General features: G+C 50.3%; 1 protein-coding gene across 1 annotated transcript; it reads right to left on the bottom strand.

Moving 5' to 3' along the window:
• Positions 1-3982: 3982 nt before the first annotated feature.
• Positions 3983-8830, bottom strand: LOC125513155 (protein SAWADEE HOMEODOMAIN HOMOLOG 2-like). The gene is made up of 7 exons (XM_048678186.1): positions 8127-8830; positions 7886-8030; positions 7670-7733; positions 7463-7514; positions 6402-6545; positions 5085-5204; positions 3983-4478 (listed from the first exon to the last, which is right to left on the bottom strand). Exons 1-7 carry the CDS (start codon positions 8307-8309, stop codon positions 4209-4211), a joined length of 978 nt encoding a protein of 325 aa, XP_048534143.1. The 5' UTR covers positions 8310-8830; the 3' UTR covers positions 3983-4208.
• Between the last annotated feature and the right edge of the window lie 14960 nt (positions 8831-23790).

Here is a 23790-nt window from a genome sequence, read left to right as displayed (position 1 = left end):
GGCCAAGCTAGCGTGACGGATGCGCCTGGGCCACCCCATATACGCTTTATATTTGGGCTGGATATGAGGGGCGCCACACAGCGCGGGCGTTTGAGGCTAGCTTAAGGCGCTCGTCTGGGTCGGCTTTTTTTCAACCAATCGATGACCGAGGCATCCACCCGGGCGTTTGGGGATGGTTTGGGGTGCCCGGATGTGGATGGTCTTGAAGGACATGTATTTCTTCATCCCGCTTCAATCAGTTGAGTTTCAGTAGTGGCACACGATGAGCTAGCTACTGAGAGTGCTCCTAACAACTCATAGTGTGGGCAGGGGAGCATAGAAGCGGTCAGCCTCTGGGGCCTCTAAGACGCCACCACGGCAACAGTTAGCCTCTGACATTTCCATGAGGCCATTGTGGAAATAACGACATCGCTTGCAGAGCCGTGGGCGCATTATGACACGTTGCGGCGCTAGAGATGATATCATGGTTAGGGAAGTCGTGCACGAGACCGGTGGTGATAGTGGCACTAGCATCTACCTCCTGATGCTCAGCTGCATCACCTATAATAACCGGGTGCTAGTGATTGAGTTGAACCTTCAGTTGGCATGCCTATAGGACCCCATCAAGGACGACAACATCTTGCGGACAGACGACAACTAGGTACTGGTGTCACTGATACACACCAGTCCCCCATCGCCGGAGATGCACAACAAGATCATAGGGAAGGGGGAGCACCAAGGAGGCATGGGGTTCGAACAAAACCTAACACCTTAGCAGCGATTGCGTATGCAAAGCAAATGCGTAGCTGTTGCGGGTGGACTGTGAGTCCATGGACTTTACGGATACTGAGCTAGTCGATGACTTCTCCATGAGAATCACCAGCCTCGGAACCTCGCACAGCACCCTCGATGACATCGTCGATGACCAAGATTGCTTAAAATGTTTTTTGCATTGCCCCGTCCTGTTTTGCACAAGTGGCAATCTCCATAAAGACTCTACTTGACCTACTCACGCTCTCCATTTAGGCGCTTACGGGGCGGCTCCGGCTGGTCGATGACTGGTTGGACGACAGCCGAGAAAGCCTCGGTGGCAAACGTCTTCATGTCACTCGGGGTGAGTGGTTGGCAAAGAAGAGATAGCCGCATGGCGACGAAGCCTCGGGTAGCGGCAGTGGCTGTGACCGCAGGTGTGGTGGCAGCAACAACCGCTCGCAAAAGCCAGGACAGAACCGGCAACAACGCAGGCCAGCACCTTCTCCAAGCAAGAATGACTACCAGGACATATTTCAATATTGTTGGAATAAGGGCCATTGAGCCTGCGAGTACTGGAAGAAGCAACATTACGGGGCAGTTGCTATTGTGGAAAATCTTGTCCTGCGCCGAGTCTTTCTAGAAGAACTTGATGTCTCTTAGTACTAGATCCAAGGTCATGATCCTGAGCTGGGTCAAAACAGCGAGCACGGCAAACTATCGGTGCAAACAGTTGGCCACATCTGCCATAACGAGGAGATGGCGGTAACCAAGGCGAGGTCTGGTTCCTTGACACAGGCGCGATCAAGCACCTGACTGGATCGGCTGATGTGTTCGTCGACCTGGAGCGATTTATCTCTGAAAAGGTACGCTTTGTGGATGGATCGGTTGTTGACCATGTGACTGTTGTCTTTGCCATTAATAGGGGAGACCATTGATAGGTGAATGATTAGTGTATGATTAAACCATGTCTAAAATAGTGAGGTCAGCCGTGATGTCATTCTAAGACATGAGGTCGTTAGTGATATCATCTAGAACATGACATAAGCAATGAAGTCATCAGTCTCGTTGAGTTGGTTTATTTTTCCTATTAAAGGACTTGTATTCCTTCATCATAAGCAAGCCAATTCAGGAGAGAAAACATTCAACTTCAATCCATAGAGCTTCAAGTGGTAGTGGTACTACACGTTGAGCCAGCTACTGAAAATTGGCATAGTAGTTGTAGCTAACAATTGGCATCAAAGCCTTATTTAGGTGACAATGTCGAGCGGAGGAGCACACCAGCTATTAGCCTCAGGTGGCTCCAAGATGCCACCACGGCAACGTTCGCATCTAGTGGCAGCGAGATGCCTCCTGGACAGTAGCGACATTGCTTGTAGAGCCACAGGTGCATTAGTACACATCGCACGGCAGGCATTGAGATCATGGTAAGGGAGGTCGTGTGTGAGACCAGTGGTGGTAGCGGCACCAACCTCTCCTTCGCAATGCTCACCTGCACCACCTATAGTGACTGGGTGCTAGTGATCGAAGTGAATCTGGGGGGATCATGCCTATGGGATGTCATTAAGGATGACACCGTCTTGCATAGAGACATGACAGGCAGGCACTGGCAGCGCTGGTTGGTTGCAATCCCCATCCCCTCTCCCCGCGGAGACGCGCAACATGATCGCGTGGAAGGTTAGTGCCAAGGAGGCATGCGCTTCGATAGAAACCAAGCACCTTGGCAGCGGTCACACGCGCGAGACCGGGTCCATCATCTCCACCTCACTTAGCTCCCTAGACGACCAACATAGTCCAAAAATTTATCTTCATCGAGACTCTGCTTGATGTGTGCATGCTCTCCATCAAGTAGATTACTGGGGGGAGGGGGGGCACTGGGTGGTCGAGGACCAACGGGACGATAGTAGGGAAAGCCCTAGCGGCGGACGTCTCATTCTCAGTCAAAAGGACCGGGCGACGAAGAAGAGGCAGCCGTGTGGCGGCGGTGGCCATGAACGCAGGCGCCGAGGCAGCGGAAACCATGCGTAGAAATTAGGATAGGCCCAATGGCATGGCGAGCTAGCATGCGCTACCAGCAACAGTGAAGACTCGGACATATGTCAATATTTCGCCAATAAGGGCCACTTGGCCTGCGAGCTGCAAGCAGCGATGTTACAGGGCGATCAGTGTAGCGGCAAATTTCATCCAGACCGAGGAGGATAAGGGATCAAGCCTGATGATGGCTTGCATCGAGTCCATCAAGGAGGTCTCGATGTCCCTTAGTACCGGCTCCAAGGTCGCGAACCCGAGCTTGGTCGAAACCGCGAGCACGGTCCGACCACCAGCGCACCCGGGTGGCCACATCTTCCTCAACGAGGAGAAGGCGATTATTAGGCCCATGCACGATAGCAACAAATGAGGCAAAGTCTAGGTCCTCAACACATGCACGACAAACCATATCTCCAGATTGGTTGACGCGTTTGCCAAGATGGACAGCTAGATCTTCGGAAGGTATGGTTTACGGACGGATTGCTCGTCGAGATTCACAGCCGCGGGGCTGTCGTATTGGCTATCGACAGGGCAGAAACCGGGCGTTCACGGATGCCTTCTTCATCCTGGTTCTACAGATCAATGTTGTCAGCCTCAACCAGCTAGACCATGCGCCTTCACCTCAACCACTTCCGCGTCAAGGTAACACATGCACCAAATCACCTGTCCAAGATTTCATTTCACCCTGGTCGTCCATTGTGCATCATCGTGCGTCATTTCACTAGCACGCTAGTGAGCTCTGTGAGGTGAGCGGAGTCAATAGGTTGTTGTGGCGTATACTATGGTGCTGAGCTTAGTTGCATCGATTCACCCTGTTTGTAGCAAACGATTTACCATATTGGGATTTATGACTTACCGAAAGGGGTCATGTCATGGTTGATGTAACCGCACCTAGCCCACGGGTAGTCTCAGCAGCCTAGCCCTAGCGACTGCGACCTGTCGTTGATGCCTCTAACCGTGAGAAAATTGCAATGTTCCTGGTGCCATCCCCTAGATGCCATGTATTAGCCATAAGGGCAATGCAACATACCGCTTTATGTAAAATTATATTTCAACCTTTGGTGTTTAAGTTATGTACCATAAATGTAGATGTGTGACCACAATTGGCTTTGTGCAAGAAATCTTCTAGTGCGTGTGCGCTTTCTTTGTTTTAGAAATTATGCCTGTCCAAACCCTAATGAGCTGATAAAACACACCACCAATACAAAACGATGTGTTCTCTCATGACATAGTTATATAGATATAGATTCCAAAGCCAACATTAATTTGGAGGTACACCACAACAACAATCAGGTCAAGATCGACACACTATAGTTACCTACTAGGAAACCATTCTTCCTCGTTCGAGGTTCATAGACCAACATTTTTGTATTAAAGAAATGCACAGGAAAGTGAAACAACGATACTCCAACGATCAACTTGTCGCCATGTGCTCTGCTTGTAGCTTTAACTTATGGAGCAGCCTCGGTATCCCCCATCTGCACATCTGCAACTGAATCATTGTGGGTGCCATCAGGCATGACAAGTAAGGAGGCAGCCAGATTGTCGGATGGTCCTCCTTGATATGGCGGGCTCGGAACCACGGTGACCTCTTCAGGGTTCATATCCATCCTCTTGTGCGGCTTTTGAGCTTTCTTCTCAGCTAGACTATGATCAATAACAATATCAATCTTAACATCAGAAGATGGTCGACGGCATACCTTCCTCAGTGGAACAATCTCCTGTCACGTGAAAATGAATGAAAAATCAAGGCACAACTTTTCCAAAAAAATATACTTATTCATACTAAACAACATAGAAATAAACTTAACCCATCACTCTGCTTGCCGTTTTATTTCACTACATAGTAAGATAATTAGCATAGAACAAAGAAACATAGTATTCTGCACTATTATTCTTCCCCGTCAATCTTCCTTGAACATCCAGATTTACAGTGTATCGTTGCCAAAGAAATTTCAGATTGGAGATGAAATCACAAGGAAATTCCAAAGTAAGTTTGGTTTCCTTCAAAAACTAGGATGGGTTCTGAACTTCTGATAGGTCGACAAAGGACCATGACGAGCTACTCATCTACTGATGTCCAGGCATGCTATGAAGTAGAAAACCATACCCGAGTACATGTAAATCATAGGGGTGGAAGTCCTGATTTGGTAGCACAGGTAGTAGTTGTCACCAAATTCTTTCTCGAATCAAGGATAAAGTCCAAAATCTAATTTTATGTGCAGGCAAACAACCCTAGCCCCAATTATGAGATCCAAACATGGGGTAACACTGTAACCAGAGTAAATGCATGCACACTCAACAGTGTTAGAAAGAAGGAGAGTTACCTCAGAGTGATCGTGATCATAACGAACAAGAAAACTGCAGCGGCAACCCCTTATATCATGTGTGCGCCTTTCAACTTCAAGGACATGAGCATCAAAATAGAGGGCCTGCTCTTTTCCTTCCTGTTCAGTTCAGCACAGAAATGTTTATTCCTGTGAGAAATCAACTCAAATAAATGGTAATACTACATTACAAGACAACTAACTCACATGAAAATAGATTGGCCCTTTGTTCAGCTTTCCTTCACAATGTTTTTTTACCAGACTTCCCTTCAGAATGTTACTTGCACGCAGTAACCAAAACTCATTACTTAGATGCTCTGCTGTTTGTGCGCAACTAGCAACATTAGTATTTATTAGGCAGCGTTATCTGATGAAACTTGGTATATCCAATTTATAAACGAAAAAGGAAAAAAAAAAGCTTTTCAGAGCTCACTTTAATAATGAAGTAATAATAATATTCATTGAATAAATTCACATGCTATTTGAGATTAAGAATTAATACTAAAACTCAAAATTATGACATTATTAATAAAATGTGGCGATTTTACAGTCATTTGGCCATTCACACCTCGACTAATAAATTGTCAAATCAGTGCTGCTGGTTTGACTAACTGGCATCACAGTAAAATTCTATTATATGAAATATGATTGCCAAGATATGGAAAGCCACAGGAAACATATGTTGTACTCCTTAATAAAATGTCCTATTTACTGCAGCTACGACGCTGTATATAGCATATAAAATGCATGCAGCAGTGGAACTTACAATTCTTAATGATTAAAAAGGCATTTAATAATTATTGGTAAGCATAATTGTTTGACTCACAGAATGGAATTACTACTTTTAAAGTCTACACAAACAAAGAATATATCCATTGAATTACAGAACCATGAGTGTCAGCACAGTCGAAATATATAATCAATTATATCTCTTAAAAAGGATCAAATAAAAGACTTGGCGCAGTAAGCAGTATTTCTGTTTGTCATGTGCACCGCAGTTAAAAAAGAAACTTCCGAAGACTAAGAACTTTAAGCAGGCCAGTGAGACTGGACCGACATACCCATCACTCTATCAGAGGCCAACAATTGAGAGAAAGAAAATAACGGTGGAATTGTAAGTTAATGAGCATAATTTTCAAGTGCATAACACAAGCAAAATTGTAAAAGCTGCCTGGAACTAGATACATATTTCTGTGGCTAAAATAAACTGGCTTAGTAATTCCAAAGGATAATTAAAGCTTCATGAAGACATGAATTATCAGTTGTGCCATGCAAACTTGCTAAGTCAGGTTAAGAGAAGTCGTTTAAGATGACTACCTGATAACAAAGAATAAGATCCCCAGGAAGCACACCAACACATTCTGTGGCTATACATGGGACAGAACGCAGTCTCACAGATTTACAAACATTAATCCATTCTTCCTCCTCAGCCCCAAATCCAGAAAACCAAATTTGTACTTCCTGAATAGAAAAAACAAGTAATTGTAAGTGCAGTTTGCATAATGCGCAGGTAGCGACCCACTATGGAGAGTGACTAAACACTCCCGGACATGAGCATTACACAATTGTCGAAAAATGAGCGAGCCTAGTTATCTCCCTCAATTGCAAAAAGAAGCGCAGACCACCCTAAACTGGTTTTCACAGTAATCTTTGCCAAATTGGCAGCGATATCAACAAATCTGCTTTTTATTCCTCTACGTACATCTCTTGTCAACCCATACTCAAGTAGAATCACAAGGCCCACAGCCACTTGCACAACAACAATCACATGTTCCCCGTAGGACTTGATGGGTTTGAGCAACACTGCACCAACCCTTGGGTGCCCGCCAAACATATTTGCCCTCCATAGTTGCTACATACACTAAAGATTACACATAAAACAATACTACTATTCCTGCTGTAATTCGCCATTAATATCTGGAAGAAAGAATTGCTAGGATTATGGCAAATCATCAAACTGACATGAAAACAGCCAATGTCGTCTGATTCGATTCAGTACTTTAGTACCATCTTGTAAAAGTGTAGAGAAGGATGGACTTATAGTTGCCCAACAGACAGGACTTCTATAACATGTTCTGTAATATAAGATGTTATTAGACCAAGTTATGAGTACATTTGTTGTAATAACATGTTCTATTATTGGATGGAGGGAGTACATAATACATGTGTTGACAATGATTGAATACCAATACGGTTCCTGCTATAAGAACTGCTAGGGCACCCGATGCCATCCAACTACAGATTGACGAGAATCGTCTCTAGCTTTAGTGCTAGCAAAGTGCTTGACTAAAGAATGGCAGAAGTGAATTTAGTAACATGAATCATATTTAATAAGAAGTTGCCTTTTTCATAAATTTGGTGCTAGGAAATGAAATTACCTGGTCTCCCGTTTCAGAAAGCCTGCAGGACTGAATGGCAGCAACATCGTACCTGTAACAACAAAGATTGGTCATGCATTAAAACAGAAAGGTTTCAAGCAATTAACCCACACCCACCACACACACATACACAAAAACAGACCACATGTGACATCGATCGGCAGAAAAGAAGAAAGAAAGCAGGAAATATGTATATCTGCTGCATACCATGCACCATTTCTTGGTGACTTTGCTTCAAGCTGGACCAGGCCACCATCGGAAGAAGTATTTCCTGATTGGTAACGACAGTATGAATAATCCATAGTCCACATGATAGATGATACATGGTATGTGTTTGGTCGGTTACAAAACATAAATCTTGTAAACAACCAACAATAAAATTCTCAATAAAAGTAACGGACGGGCGGATGAAGAGCGCAGCACCTGCGTTGGAAGGGCAAGAGGACTGAACCCAGTAGGAAGCTGGGTGCTGTGCCTCAGCTCCCGTGGGCAGCATCTTCCCTCGTGCCGGCGGCCGCTCACCCCTCCGCTTCTGCGTGTACCTCCGGTTCTGGAACCAGGTGTGCACCTGCGCGTGCCGACCCACACGAACCCACATATATAGATCGGAATTAGAAAATATGGCCGGATGTTGAGCAACTGTAAGGGAAATTGTACTACGTACCTGCTTGTACTGGACGGGGACCTTGCCGTTGCCGGAGCGGTGGGAGGAGGTGTTGAATTCGTCGGTCAGGGCCTGGATGACGGGACGCTGCGGCATGGCGTTGAGGTCACGGAGGACCTCCTCCATCTTGGCGACCTCCCTGTGCGTGAACCGGAACACGAGCCTCGGCGGTAGCCCCGTCATCCTAACCTCTCCGGCCCCTGGCTGCTGCGCCTGCGTACGGCGTACCCCGGTGAGATGAGGACAGCCGCTGTGCCGCCGGAATAGAAGAAGAGAGATGGAGATGAGAGGACCGGAGGGAGGAGGGAGGATCCTGTGCTGTGTGTGCCTTTCGATCTGTCGGCCTTTGCTTCCTTCTTCAGATCCCGTTTGGTACTCCTCCTGTGTTTGCCTCTCGATCTATGCTCACGCGGCCGACACCCCACCCCCCTTTTGGTGCTCCTCACACGCAATCGTGACCAACGTGGACGGCAGGCCCACCTTTTGGATGTACTACTGCCTACTGGTGTAGTTGCGCATGTTTTATTTAGGACAAATATTGGCAAAGACAAAGACAAGAAACACTGCTCTGACCCCGAGACTCGGACGCTCTCCCACTCTGGTTGGATCCACCCCCGCCGCTCAAGTGGCGATGGCCGTTTGGCAAGTCGTCCCGGCACCCTGTACCTCGATCACCCTTCCACTTTTTCTTCCTTGGGAACGGGGACCGCAAGATCGAGGAGGGCCGCCATTTCCGGCTGGGAGAGAGGATCATGGCCGGCGATGCGATCGTGCTCGTGGATTGCATTGTGCGCGTCACCCACCGCAAGCTCCTGCCTCTTGGCACCCTCACACCAGTCGCGGGATCGTGAGGATCTGGTTTCCAGGTTCAAAGCTTTGGCCGCTGTGATGCGGATGAGGTGCAGGCTGCTGAGGACAGTGCCGCTGTGCACGCCGCAAACATGATCCTCTCCGGCGACAAGCATGCTGACGATGATCGCCCCTCGTCTACGGTGCAGCCGATAAACTAGTGCAAGAATTCTGAGAGGGCGTTGGCCTCCCTTCTGTGGCTTCGGGTTTTTAGGAACGACGGAGTTAAAGTTTACTATGATGGATTGTCTTCAGGATGCGCGTTATCGCCGGAGGGTCTCGACTCTGGGCCGTCGCCTGGCAACTTGCGGGAGACGCATTGCATCCCCGGAAGGGCAGCCTCCCGCGGCGAAAGGTCAAAATCACCAAGTTGCCAATAGTGGTGCCAGACACCATGCCGGATGTGGAGCTGCCGGCAGTTTCAGCGTTGCCTACGAGTCAAAATCACCAAGTTGCCAATAGTGCAGATAGCCGTATTGGTGGATCACAAATTTAAGTCCAGGACCTTTCTTCATGAATATCGCACCCGTCCATTTTGTCAAGCCGATGTGAGCCATTTACCAGGTGACTTGCGTTGCCGGCGCTCCTACCCTAAAAAACATCTTACTCGGCCACCTCTGTCTTTGGTTGTACGGGGTGGTGCTTCGTTCTCCTACCTCCGTCGTAGCTTGGTATTCCTCCCGTGTTGTGTGTGCCTCTCGATCTGTCGGCCTTTGCTTCCTTTTTGATATCCAAACTCACGCGGGCCGACACCCACCCCCCTTTTGGTGCTCCTCACATGCAATCGTGACCAGCATGGACGGTAGGCCCACCTTTTGGATGTAGGTGTATTTGCGCATGTTTTAGGACAAATATTGCCAAAGACAAAGACAAGACTCTGGTTGGATCCACTCACGCCGCTCTAGTGGTGAACTAGTGATGGCAGTTTGGCATGGCGTCTGGCACCGTGTACCTCGATCACCCTTCCACTTTTTCTTCCTTCGGAATGACCACTGCAAGATCGAGGAGGGCCGCCATTTGCGGCAAGGAGACAGGACCATGGACGGCGACACAATGCTGGTCGTGGATTGCATTGTGCGTGTTGTCCACCGCATGCTCATGTCTCCTGGTGCCATCACACCAGCCACGGGAACACCAGGATCTGGTTCCAAGTTCAAAGCATTGGCTGCCTATGATGGTGATAAGGTGCATTCTGTTCAGGACAGTGCCGCTGTGCATGCCGCAAACGTGGTCCTCTCCAGCGACGAGCAAGCAGAGGATGATGGCCCTCGACTATGGTGCAGCCGAGAAAGATGAAGACTAAGGAGGAACTAGTGCAAGAATACTGAGAGGATGTTGGCCTCCCTTGGGTGGCTTCGGATTTTTAGGAACGGCGGAGTTCATCATCATCGATGTCATCTTCTAGTAAGGTAAGCTGAGGTTTGGTTAACTATGACAGATTGTCTTTAGGACACACGTTATCGCCGGAGGTGGTCGAGGCCGGGTAACTTGCGGGGGACGTAGTGCGGGCCTGTCCCTGGAAGGGCCCCCTTCCGCAGCGAAGGGTCACGCTGCCAGACGCTCCTGCGGTCTTCATGCCGGACATGGTGCCGCCGGGAGTTTCGGCGTTGCATATGAGTCAAAATCACGAAGTTGCCATTTAAGTCTTGGACCATTGTGCATGAACATCACACCCATTCATTTTTTTGAGCCAATGTGAGCCATTTACCAGGTGACTTGCCTTGGTGATGCTCCTACCCTAACGCACTTCTTCCTCGGCCACCTCTGTCTTGATTGTACGTCTCGGTGCTTCTTTCTCCTGCCTCTGCCATGGCTAATTCCTCCACAACCTAGCTAGGAGGCCATCCAATGACGACCGCATCCTTCCCCGGCTTCGGTCCGAGTGAAGGGCTGATAGTCTTTGATGTCCCCATGTGCCAAGCTCCCGGTGCATCTGAGCTGCAGGATGCGAGGCAATTCGGCTTCCCATGGGGGTCTAGGGCACCTCGCCTCTGCTCCATCGTCTGCACTACCATTCACCTCCTGGGCTCTACCGAAGTGGTTCAAAAAAAGAAGTGACACCTTAAAGGTGAGAAAACTCTGGCTGCGGGGAATGCCGCCGCAATGATGGTGGCCGTCATTCCCATCATACCTCATGGTACGTTCGTTGGTCTGCATGTGGTTCCTTCTTCATGCATTCTTGTTGGCTTCGTCGTTTGTCCAAACCCAGTAGGCTACTTCACATATACCTCCTCCTCTAGATCTACATTGAGAAATGCAGACAGTCCATATTTTGCGGTCTGGAATGGACAGTCTAGTCCAAACTTGAGGATTTCCAACCATCTCCAGATTTTCCAATAGCAAAGTATTATTTTGGCCGTAGAATTCATATACGACCTCGGAATGAGATGATCCAAAAATTAAAGTTGTTCATTTCAATAAAACTAAGACGTTTTATGTAGATTTTTTTTTCCATTTGAAGTCATATTAATTGTGTTTTCTTGTCTGCCATAATCTCGTGTCAACACATGCATATCTGAAATGGTCATTTCGTATTTAGGATCCATTTTTGACTATCCTCTTATTTATTTTATTTCTTCACAGTGAGGGGCCATCCAATGCCATATATTTTACTTCATCTTGCTATAGGTTGAAGCCACACTTAGGATCATGCCACTTTTGAGCGTCAACACCCCCGTCATCGCTGATGCATGATGATGGCTAGCTTGCCTCAGCTGTTTGTGATGATCATACCTTTGCAGACCTTGATCCCCTTTCCACCCTTGCAGATATTGTTGACTATGATTTCGTAGGTATATTTTATGATATGCTGCCAGTGTCGATACTATCATATCGTTTGTCAACAGACGGTACCGGTGGATGAGTAGAATTACCTCGCAAGGGAACTAATTAAAGCCTCTCCATGAGGTCGTTCGAATCATGGAAGCTGAACAACTAGCCACATTTTACACAGTCGAGGTGCAACAGGGTATCAAATTCATCAAAGCCTTTTCATGATTGATGTATGCTTCACAAGGCTTTGGGCACTTTATAATGCCATGAAGACCACATGTCTGAACTGTAACATCATCATCATACTTGATCCTCAACACATGCAGGATAGCAACAAAGCAAGGAAATCATGATGGAGTACCTTTGGAATGGCACTGGCACGCTTGCATATATGGAGAAGGCAACATACTTGTGTCGTACCATCTCATGTAAGTAATATCTCCTTCATGCTTGCACATATACCAAACTTCATGGGTTGATATTATATTGTTTTGTTCACTTGTTTGCGCAGCAACATCCACTTGGTCTTTACAACACTAGTGCAGGAATCCTTATAGGATTTTACTACAACCAGCGTGCAGGCAAAGCCAGCCGCTGTGGCTAAATTGGCGAAGTACCAGTCGCGTGTAGAAAGAAAGGGGGCGCTACTACTGCGTCAAGACTAGAGGCGTGCGGTAAAATCACACACCTCTACTATGGTACACAAAGGGAGCCTTCACGGCCTGAACTACCAGCAATGTGTAGATAGAGGGAGAGCGCCGCTAGTGCCCTAAAATTTAGCAGTGTGCGGGCCGCATCAAATGCCAATAACGATACTTGCATACCACATTTGCAGGCCCACCTTTGTGGCTTCAAACAACTTCCAATGCGTACATATTAGCATCATGTGCACATGTTGCGTGCTGCAGACATGTTCTAAATTAAAAGACATGGTAATAACTCTTTCAAAAGTCAAAACTATAATTAAAAGACTTGGTGTGTTTGAAATTTTCACTTACTTTTGTTAAAAACACCTAAAACGTACATTAAATGTTTTGGAACACAATGCCCAAATTTTGTTCGAAATCCTGATATGCTAAAAGTATACTAGCAGCATTCCATGCGGTCTCGATGCTGCTAATAAACAATGATTTAAATATTTTAAAATTCAAAACAAAAATTCAACGAGCTTGTGTATTTGATTATTTATGTACCTTTTGTCAAAAATACCTAAAAGTACATTAAGGAAAAATGGAACACAAGAACCCAAAATGTCTCTCTCAAACATGACACTTCCCCCCTTCAAAACTACATATCTCCCCCTGGACTAGTGCAACTCCACCACCCACTGCACCCAAACCTTGTAGCTTGCATCGGCATGAAATCGAACCCTAGACCTAGGTTACCGAGCGCGCAGAAGTAGACACAAGGGAACCAACAAGGTGAGGGCCATGCCGAAAGAAGCTATTGGATCGGATCAGAAGCCTATTAGATTTGGCGGATCCAGCCTCCAGCGGCGGCCTGGAACCCCCTCATCGACCGCCACCAACCCATGAGTAGCTGCGCCAATATGGCCGGTGGTAGCAGCCCGCCTCACACCCACGCCCATTGAGGGCCACGCCGCCACCAAACAGGCCACGGCTAGCTGAGGCGGAGGGAGTCTGCAGGGGTGAGATCCGTACCTCGTTGCCATGTGAGAGACAGGGAGCATGCCCGGGTATCAGCGGAAAAGGAAGGAGGCAGAGGATGTGCATCGCCGCCGCAGCGGGCCACCTGGAGGTTGTTGGCAGCGGCGGCGAGGAACGAGAAAGCAAATGAGGAGTTGGTTGGGGCGGCGGCGGCATTCGCCCGTGTGTCCCAGGAGCTACCCACGAGACGTGAGCAGAAACTTAGTTCTGATATACTAAACTCAATTGCACATATGATAATACTTCCCACTTTTGTATCTCTTCTTTTCTGAAATTTTGTGGGGAATGGTGATGAAAATTGCCATGTTAAAGCAATTGAAAATCAGGTTATAGTAAATATGTTTTTCTTGTCTTTATCCCTGATCCAAAACAAAGTTGTGTTTGTTTGCAACACTGGCAAATCTGATTCATAAAAAGGGATCATACATTACAATGCCTCCGTTATCCTGGTAAAGGAGCTCCCATCCCATCTAGCAATGTTGCGATGTCATAGAGTCATCTGCTTCCTCCGTGGATCTGCTTCCTCCATGGTGCCAATGCATGGTGTTACATCAGATCCAAACCTGTTGTTAGTTGTCAATTGTAAAGGCAATACTAGCTTCGGAAATGGGAGGAGTGAGACGTTGGTGCTAAACTGATCAAATGAGAACTGATAAAAAGGCAGAAAACAAGGAAAGGAATTGGTGCAGACATTAGTTGCAGCAGCCATTAACTAGGAGATGAAAGGAGAGCGCAAGAGGACAAAGGGCAATCTATATAGACGGATCATGTATTTGGAGGGCCTTCCGTGGGATAAAATTACCCCTTGCTAATTCTAATTACAGGAAATGACACAACAGCCAATGTTTGTTTTTTGAGATTCGCCAATGTTTTATTTAAAGGGGGTGTTCTGAAGCACAACCCACACCCCAAAAGACAATACCACCACAAAACAATATCTTCTCTGATGACATAGCTATATAGATATAGATACCCAATCCAACACTTTGTGCACCACACAAGCAATCCAGTCAACAAGGGCACATTACAGTTATTGGGCAACCAACCATCCTTCCTCGATTGGAAGTTTCTAGGCGAACATTTTTTTGACTAAGTTCACAACAAAATGCACAGGGAAGCGAAAGAACGACACTCCCACATTCATCTTGTCGCCATGTGCTTCATTTGCAGCTTCACTGTTTGGGGCAGCCTCCGCATGCCCCATCTCAACACTTGCCACTGAATTGCTGCAGGTGCTAGTATGTTCGTCTAGTAAGGGAGCAACCAGCTTGTCAGATGGCCCTAATTGATCTGGTGGAATGGGAACCCCACCCCCGGTGTCGGTGTATTAGAGTAGGGGTACCCTAGTATCCTGAACTTGTGCACGGGCAGTCGCAGCATCCCGCGGCAAGGCTTGCCGGGTGACCGCCAAGATCCTCCGTGGTTCCTTTGGAGCCATTTAAGAACAAAGTGTCCAAGTCAAGAAGACAAGACCCCGGCAAGAGGATCTTGCCGGGAAGGCCACTCAAGGCATTTCAAGGAACTTGCCACGGCGCACCACGCGTTCCGGCAAGACCCGGTGAGCGACAAGACAACGACCGCGGCAAGGCGCTTGCCGTGGCAAGCCACCTCTCCGCGCCCGCGCTCCAGCACATCCACCAACGTGTCGCTCTGGGGCCCTTCCAGGCGTACGTGGCGGAAGGCTGTGCAGCTAGGGACGTGCGGTGGCAAGCGGCGCTGACAAGATCGCCATCGTGGCGAACGGTGGCGTCCCTGGCGGTCCCTTTTCGCACTGTTTAGGCGACACAGACGGGCATTTAAGACCCTTGTCCCCTGCCGTCAGGGTTAGGTATGATACACTGTAGCAGGTAGTTGTGCCTACCTCAGCACCTTTCCATTTTTGCCCTTTACCTCCGTTGCCACCTGTCGGTAGCCCCTTGAGCATATAAAAGGAGGCCCGTGTGCAACGTAGAGGGGGGTTAGCCAGTTCGAACACTCATGCTCGGTCTTGCTAGCCGCTGGTGTGTACTGTAGCACTCCGCGCTCCCGAGCTAGAAATCAATACAAAATCACAAAGCAGGAGTAGGGTTTTACGCATCCGTGCGGCCCGAACCTGGGTAAATCGCTCGCGTGCTTCGCCTCGATTTGCTCTTTGCACGATCTCCGCCCCCGCCGAACCGAAAGGGACCCGGCCTGCCGGTCCCATAGGTGCCCGTGGATCAGTACCCCGGCATCTTTGGCGCGCCAGGTAGGGGGCGTCGAAGTTGTGTGAACCAGATCCGGCGTTCTCGCCAGCTAGATCTTCATCATCTTCATCAACATGCCACCGAAGAAGAAGGTTTCGGAGGCAGCTGCTCCGTCCGTGCCGAGCCAGCCACCGCCGGAGCAAACGGTTGGTGGGGCAGGCACCGGCGGAAGGACACGCGTCGACGAGGGAACTCACGGTGCTGCCAGGTCCCAGGACAAGGCTGCGCTGCCCATCGGCGGCGTAGCCGGCTCCCACAATGACCGGGCGCACTCCAAGACCTCGGCGTCCGTATGCACCGCGCCCATCTCAGGAGGCGCGGGACCGGCAGCGTCATGGTACTCACGGTACCATGCGTTTCGCTAGACCAAGATCGAGCTGGTGGATCTCGGAGCGCTCAGGACCACCATGCACGTCAACCTGCTGGCGCGAGCGGACACGGTCGCCTGGACGAGATACTGCTCCTTCTAACATAGTTAGAAGTCCGAGCATATCCCGCTCCTCGCACCGTTCGCCACCGCCACCCGCCACCGCAGCAGAAGCTTTGGCGCGAGCTCAGCTGCTCCTAGACTACCCTCCAGCGGCGGACAAGATCGACGACTGGAGGGCCACTATCCAGAGTCTCATCGGCTTCCGCCAACGGCGATGCTCCACGGCAGCCGAGCACGTCTCAGCCGCGGCAAGCCAGCCAGGCACGAGCCAGAGACGACAAGACTGGTGGGGGTGCAACTACTGTGCACTCTCCACCCCGAAGGCCAAGATCGCCGACTCGCCGGGTCCACCTCGACAGCGACTCCACCGCGTCGTCAGATCCGCGAGCTCGTCGCGATCAGCGCCAAGTTCTTCAAGAACGACAACAAGAAGACGCTCGTACTCACATCGAGCACCGAAGAGAAGCGCGACGTCAATCAGACCAGCGCGCTGGGCCCTCTGTTGACATGCATGTGCTAGGGGAACCAGGCGACTTGCCGTACGCGGTAGGTTGCCCTACGTTCACTCGTGAGCTGCGGCAAGTCCAGTGGCCCGGTACGAAGAATTTCAAACCAGATGTACCAGAGAAGTACGACGGCAAGTCGCATCCGTCGGAGTTCCTCAGCATCTACACCATCGAGGTGCAGGCTGCTGGGGGCGGGACGACAAGATCCTTGCCAACTACTTCCCGTTGGTGCTCAAACCCAACGCCAGGTCCTGGCTCATGCACTTGCCGGACAACTCCATATCCTCCTGGGCTGATCTATGCCATCAGTTTGTCGGCGCCTTTACAGGCGGCCACAAACCTCATGGCCAAGAGAGTGATCTTCATCTGCTCGTCCAGAAGGAAGGAGAGCCCCTGCGCAAGTATATTCAGAGGTTCAGCCGTGTACAGTACAACATCCCAGACGTCCACCCCGCCGGTCATCAGCACGTTTCATCAGAACGTGCGTAACCGCAGGATGCGGGAGGAGATGGCGATGTGCAGGATCAGAGACGTCAGTGAGCTATATGCCCTGGCCAACAAGTGTGCACGCGCTGAGGAAGGGAGGAGACTCCCCGGAGAGAAGACGGGAGCAGAAGGATCTGACGGTGAGGATATTGCCCCGGCAAAGAAAAACCAGCGGCGGAACAGGAAGAAGGAAGGCAAAGAGGTGCTAGTCGTTGAGCAGCCCGGCAACGAAGGTGGCGCCAAGAAGGCCAAAGTTGGTAGCTCCGGCAAGGAGATTGCCACGTGCGCCAACTGCCAAGCTGTGGCAGCCGCCGACAAGCAGGACGGCTCCGACAAGCAATACTGCGAGATTCACCGCACCAAGGGCCATGACCTCCAGAGCTGCAAAAAGGTCGAGCAGCTTGTCCAGCAGCAAAAGGCTGAGTACGAGCGGCGAGACAAGGAGAGGGCCCAAGGTGGCGCTGCAGAATCTGGCAAGAAGCGCGCCGGCCGAGGAGGATGCCGCGGTAAGGCCAAGCAGCGGCAAGGAGATAGACCTCCCCGCGGCCGCGACAACGATGAAGACGACGATGAAGACATGGATGATGTTGAGACCAGTGAGCAGGAGTTTCAGAAAGCCACAGAGGTCTTGTGTGTTGACGGTGGTGCTTCTCTGCATACCTCGCACCGCCAACTCAAACAGTGGGTGCGGGAAGTTAATGCAGCAGAACCACCTATCGAATCACGCAAGCTTTTGAAGTGGTCCAGCACGCCTATCATCTTCGACATTGAGGATCACCCTGATCGCACAACTGCGGTCGGGTGTTTGCCGATGTTGGTATCACCAACTATCCGCAACCTCAAAGTCACCAAGATGCTAGTTGACGGCAGGGCCGGCTTAAACTTGATCTCCTCCGCTGTACTCCAAAAACTCCAAATCCCTGACAGCGAGCTCGAAGAGACCGGCACATTCCAAGGAATCAATCCGGGAAGGAGCAAGCCGAAGGGGAAGGTCACGCTGCCGGTAACATTTGGCAGCGAGCTAAACTTCAGGACTGAGAAGGTCACATTCGACGTTGCCGATATTCCATTGCCTTACAATGGGATACTTGGCCATCCAGCACTCGCCAAGTTCATGGCAGCCTCTCACTACGCATATAACATGCTGAAGATGCCAGGCCCGATAAGCGTCATTTCTGTCACCGGCGACAAGAAGGATGCTCTTATCTGTGCCGACAAGATCTACCGGGAAGCAGCAGCCACGGCAGATCGCAATCCACTTGCCGCTGAAGCTCCCGGGGGAAGAAGACCAAGTCCGGCAAGAGTTCTGATGCCCACTCCGGCAAGCGCACCTCTTCGGAGTGCTGCGCTGCCGTCGAGGACGCACCATCGAGCTCCACCGGCAAGTGCAAGAAGACGATGGCAGCTCCGCCAGAGACGAAGAAGGTATCCGCCAAGGAGGACGGCACTGGTGGTACCTTCACCATCAGTGCCACGCTCGACCCTAAATAGGAAAGCGCGCTCGTTGCTTTCCTGCGGGCGAATGTCGACGTGTTTGCATGGCAGCCGTCTGACATCCCCGGTGTTCCCAGGAAAGTGATTGAGCACCACCTTGCCGTTTGTCCCCATGCGCGGCCCGTCAAGCAGAAAGTCAGGAAGCAGGCAGTGGAGCGCCAAGAATTCATTGCAGAAGAGATCAAGAAACTGGAAGCAGCAGGCCTTGTCAGAGGAGTGCTCCATCCCACGTGGTTGGCCAATCCTGTAGTCGTGCGCAAGGCAAACGGGAAATGAAGACTTTGTATCGATTTTACCGATGTTAACAAAGCTTGTCCCAAAGACCCATTTCCTTTGCCACGCATTGACCAGATTGTTGACTCCACAGCCGGATGTGATTTGCTTTCATTTCTTGACGCATACTCAGGATATCATCAGATCTTCATGGCAGAAGAGGATGAGGAGAAGACCGCATTTATTACTCCATGTGGCACGTACTGTTTCGTACGGATGCCTTTCGGATTAAAAAATGCTGGTTCGACATTTGCAAGAGTAGTCCATGTTGCTCTTGAGCCACAAATACACAGAAATGTGGAAGCCTACATGGATGATATAGTGGTCAAGAGCAAGGACAGAGCAACCCTGATTCAAGATTTAGACGAGACCTTTGCAAATCTGCGCAAGATCAGCCTCAAGCCCAACCCAGAGAAGTGTGTGTTTGGAGTTCTCTCCGGCAAGCTTCTCGGGTTCTTTGTGTCTCAGTGGGGAATTGAAGCCAATCCTGACAAGATCAAGGCCATTAAGCAGATTGAAGCACCAAAGCGCGTCAAGGATGTACAGAAACTTGCCGGTTGCGTGGCTGCTCTCAACAGGTTTATCTCTCGGTCTGCTGAGCGCGCCCTGCCGTTTTTCAAATTATTGAAAAAGGCAGGTCCAATGAAATGGACTCCGGAAGCGGAGGCTGCGCTGCAAGACCTGAAGAGATACCTGTCCTCCCCTCCAATACTTGTCGCACCTAAGCCACAAGAGAAGTTGCTGCTGTACATAGTGGCAACCAATCAAGTGGTTAGTGTTGCGTTAGTAGAAGAGAGGGAGGCAGATGATGAGCCAGCAACCGCGGCAAGCGCATCCAGCGACAAGCAGGGAGCTTCGTCGACAAGCTCTGGTCCCGACAAAGATGGATCTGCGCAGATACACGACGAGATACACAAGAAGATGGTACAGCGCCCAGTTTACTTTGTCAGTTCCCTTCTGCAGGGGGCTAGGTCAAGGTACTCTGGTGTGCAGAAATTGCTTTTCGGCCTTCTCATGGCCTCGAGAGAGCTGCACCATTACTTCCAAGCACATGAGATCACAGTTGTCACTCGCTTTCCGCTGAAGAGGATACTGCAGAATCCAGAAGCGACAGGCAGGATTGTTGAGTGGGCACTGGAACTGTCAAGCTTTGGCCTCAAGTTTGAGAGCACTTCAACTATCCAGAGCAGAGCATTGGCAGAATTTATAGCAGAATGGACGCCAACACCAGATGAAGAAATTCCAGGAACGAGCATCCCCGACAAGGAAGTAAACAAAGAGTGGCTGATGTACTTTGATGGTGCCTTTTCGCTGCAAGGCGCCAGCGCTGGTGTGCTGCTTGTCGCACCCACCGGAGAGCACCTCAAGTACGTAGTCCAGATGCACTTTCCCAAGGAGCAAGCAACAAACAATACTGCAGAGTATGAGGGCTTGCTTGCCGGTCTCCGGATCGCGGCAGACCTTGGGATCAAGAAGCTCATTGTCAGGGGTGACTCACAGCTTGTCTTCCGCCAAGTAAACAAGAGTTATCAGAGTCTGTTGATGGAAGCTTACGTCGACGAAGTGAGAAAGCTAGAAGAGCACTTTGACGGCCTACAAATGGAACATATTCCAAGAGCTCAGAACGCCATTGCAGATGGCCTGTCAAAGTGCGCCGCACTTAAGTTACCTGTGGAACCAGGGATCTTTGTGCTCAAGCTGACTCAACCGTCCGTGATGCCATCAACTGGACAGAGCAAGAAGAGGAAGTTGGTTTCTGGTGACTATTTGCCGGCAGAGCTTCCCGAAGCCGCCGCCAAGAAGGTCCCCAAGATCAACACCAAGAGCGCTGCGGAGCAGTCTGCTCCGGCAAGCCCTAGGGTTTGTTCCGTTGTAGCAGAAGCTCCCGACAAGTTTTGCTCCGGCAAGCTTGCCGGAGAACGTCACGCTCCGGCAGAGCCGCAGGTTCTTGCCGTAGAAGCGGATGTTCCCGCAGCAATCCCCAAGATCAATACCAAGAGCGCTGAGGAGCAGTCTGCTCCGGCAAACCCCAGGGTTTGTTCCGTTGAAGCAGAAGCTCCCGGCAAGTTTTGCCCCGGCGAACTTGCCGGGGAACGTCAAGCTCCGGCAGATCCGCAGGTTCTCGCCGTAGAAGCGGATGTTCCCGCAGCGGCAGATTTGCCTTTAGTCCATGTTGTCGAGCCACAAGCTCCAGCATGGGCGCAGCAGATTGTCCGTTTCCTTCAGACGGGAGAACTTCCCGAAGAGCAAGAAGAAGCGGAAAGAGTAGCCCGGCAGTCAAGTATGTACCAGTTTGTCGACAAGACACTGTACAGAAGAAGACTCAACGGTGTGAAATTGAAGTGTATACACCGGGAAGACGGACAGAAGCTGTTGGCAGAGATACATGGAGGCATATGTGGTCACCACATTGGCGCAAGAGCACTTGTCGGCAAAGCATTCCGGCAAGGTTTCTTCTGGCCAACAGCCCTCCAGGATGCAACTGCACAAGTAACCAAGTGTGAAGCGTGCCAGTTCCATTCCAAGCAGATACACCAGCCAGCTCAAGCTCTCCAGACGATCCCTTTATCCTGGCCATTTTCGGTATGGGGGCTCGACATCCTCGGCCCCTTTCCCCGAGCTGTCGGGGGCTTTGAGTACTTGTACGTTGCAATCGACAAGTTCACAAAGTGGCCGGAAGTGGAACCAGTGAGGAAGGTGACAGCACAGTCAACAGTCAAGTTCTTCAGGTCGATTGTTTGCTGCTTCGGGATCCCTAGCAGGATAATCACCGACAACGGTACACAATTCACAAGCTGCACCTTCATGCAGTATGTCCAAGATCTTGGCGCCAAGGTCTGCTTCGCTTCTGTTGCTCACCCGAGAAGCAACGGTCAAGCAGAGAGGGCAAATGCTGAAGTGCTGCGCGGGCTCAAGACCAGAACTTTCGACAGGCTGCACAAGTGCGGAAGAAACTGGATCGAGGAGCTGCCGGTGGTTCTTTGGTCGATCAGAACGACGCCAAATTGAGCCACTGGACAGACACCTTTTGCTCTAGTCTATGGAGCAGAGGCAGTTATCCCCACGGAACTCGTATACGGGTCACCTCGAGTGCTCGCTTATGATGAGCTCGAGCAAGAGCGGCTGCGACAAGATGACGCGCTGCTCCTTGAGGAAGACCATCTTCAGGCTGCTGTGCGAGCTGCTCGCTACCAGCAAGCTTTGCACCGCTACCATAGCCGCAAAGTTAACGCCAGAAGTCTCGAGGAAGGCGACCTTGTTCTTCGGCGCGTTCAGTCCGCCAAGAATTCTAACAAGTTGACGCCGAAGTGGGAAGGCCCTTACCGGGTGAAACGAGTCACTAGGCCTGGCGCTGTCCGCCTTGAGACCGAAGATGGCATTCCGGTGAGCAACTCCTGGAACATTGAGCATCTTCGTAAGTTTTACCCGTAAGGCGCGGTTGTCGGAACCTGTTCCGGCAACCACCTTTTGTACAAGTCTTGCCGCTGTTGCATGTAATCCTTTGTACAAAGCCGGGCGCAGATCCCGTGCATAAGTAAAGCTCATGTGCTCCGCACATTTTGTCAATTTTATGCTTTCTATTTTCTGGCATATATGATCTGACACTTTGTGCAGCACCTACTCCACGGTAAGCAATAACGAGCCGTAAAGCTCCATATCTGTATTGTCTCTTCTTCCTTTTGAAAGCAAGGTTCCCCTCGCCCACAAGTTTGCCGGGGGGAAAGGAGAAGACGATGGATGGTATGGGCCAGGCGTCATTCAAGAAAGTTTCACCTTGTCGGGAAGCAAACAACAGAAAAGCTAAGTTGCCAAAGTTTGAGCAATCAAATTTTTTAAATTTTAAGTTATCTCCCTTGAACGACCACACTTTGTATGGGAAACCTGTGCGCGGAGGAACCAACTCATAGCTAGTTGCGCCCCTACTTTGTTTCGAGTCCGCTCAACAACTTAAGTGAGCTGCTAGCGCCCTTACTTTGCTTCGAGTCCGCTCAGCAACTTAAGTGAGCCGCTAGCGCCCTTACTTTGTTTCGAGTTCACTCAGCAACTTAAGTGAGCTGCAACTAGTTGCGACAAGGTTTCTTGCCGGTAGCGGCACCGCCAGCAGGCTGCAGACGTTTCGCACTCAGCGCTCGCGGCTCAGGTGCCTGCACCGGCAAGTTCCCTAAAAGCGTAGGGCAAAAACATACAAAGGGAGGAATCAAGTAAAGGGAGTAACATTGCAATCATTGCCCACAATCAAGTTACATTACAAAGATAGGTTGTCGCAGCTCTAACAGATTGTTTTCATGACATGATGGGCAGTGACAAGAAAAGAAGAAATGAGCGGCCTAATCTACGCGATCGCCTTCGACCCGCTTGATCCCGCTCACCTTGTCCATAATGGGTGCGGCAAGGGCCTTGAACTCCTCCAGATCAGCTTCTAGCGGCAAGGACCTGAGGATGTTGGTGAGGCGGAGGCCCGGATTGCGGAAGGCCACCTTCATCAACACTTTCTCGAGGGCTCCTGCGCAGATCTCGCGCGACTCGTCAGCTAGTTGCTTGGGGATCCTCTCTCGGAGTCGCTGAAGGGCCGTCGCCACGCCCTTGAAGAATAGGACGAGCTTGGCGCTGGGCTGGAGGTTGTCGTCGGAGGGATACCCAAGATCTTCCATCCCCAGCTGCGCCAGCTCCTTGTCGATATCTGTGGCGGCGTTCACCAGACTCTCCGTCCAGTGCGTCACAGTCTCCCTGAAGGTGTTCTGGGCGGTGGCAGCACTCTCCAGCAGCGCCTTGTCGGCCTTGATTTCCTCCTTCAAGGCCGCCTCCCGCTTCTTGGCGCTGTCCAGAGTCTTGGTCAAAGTGGTTAGCTTCAACTCAAGATCCACGTTGGAGGCCTTGGCGACGCTGAGCTCCTTGCCCTTCTCGGAGAGATCGGCCTCCAGCCGCGCCACCTTCGTCTTCAACTCCTCCTTGGCGGCCTCG

This window comes from Triticum urartu, chromosome 6, assembly GCF_003073215.2.
Source record: "Triticum urartu cultivar G1812 chromosome 6, Tu2.1, whole genome shotgun sequence".
In the NCBI taxonomy this organism is placed as follows: domain Eukaryota; kingdom Viridiplantae; phylum Streptophyta; class Magnoliopsida; order Poales; family Poaceae; genus Triticum; species Triticum urartu.
This window is presented reverse-complemented; position numbering and strand designations above follow the sequence as displayed.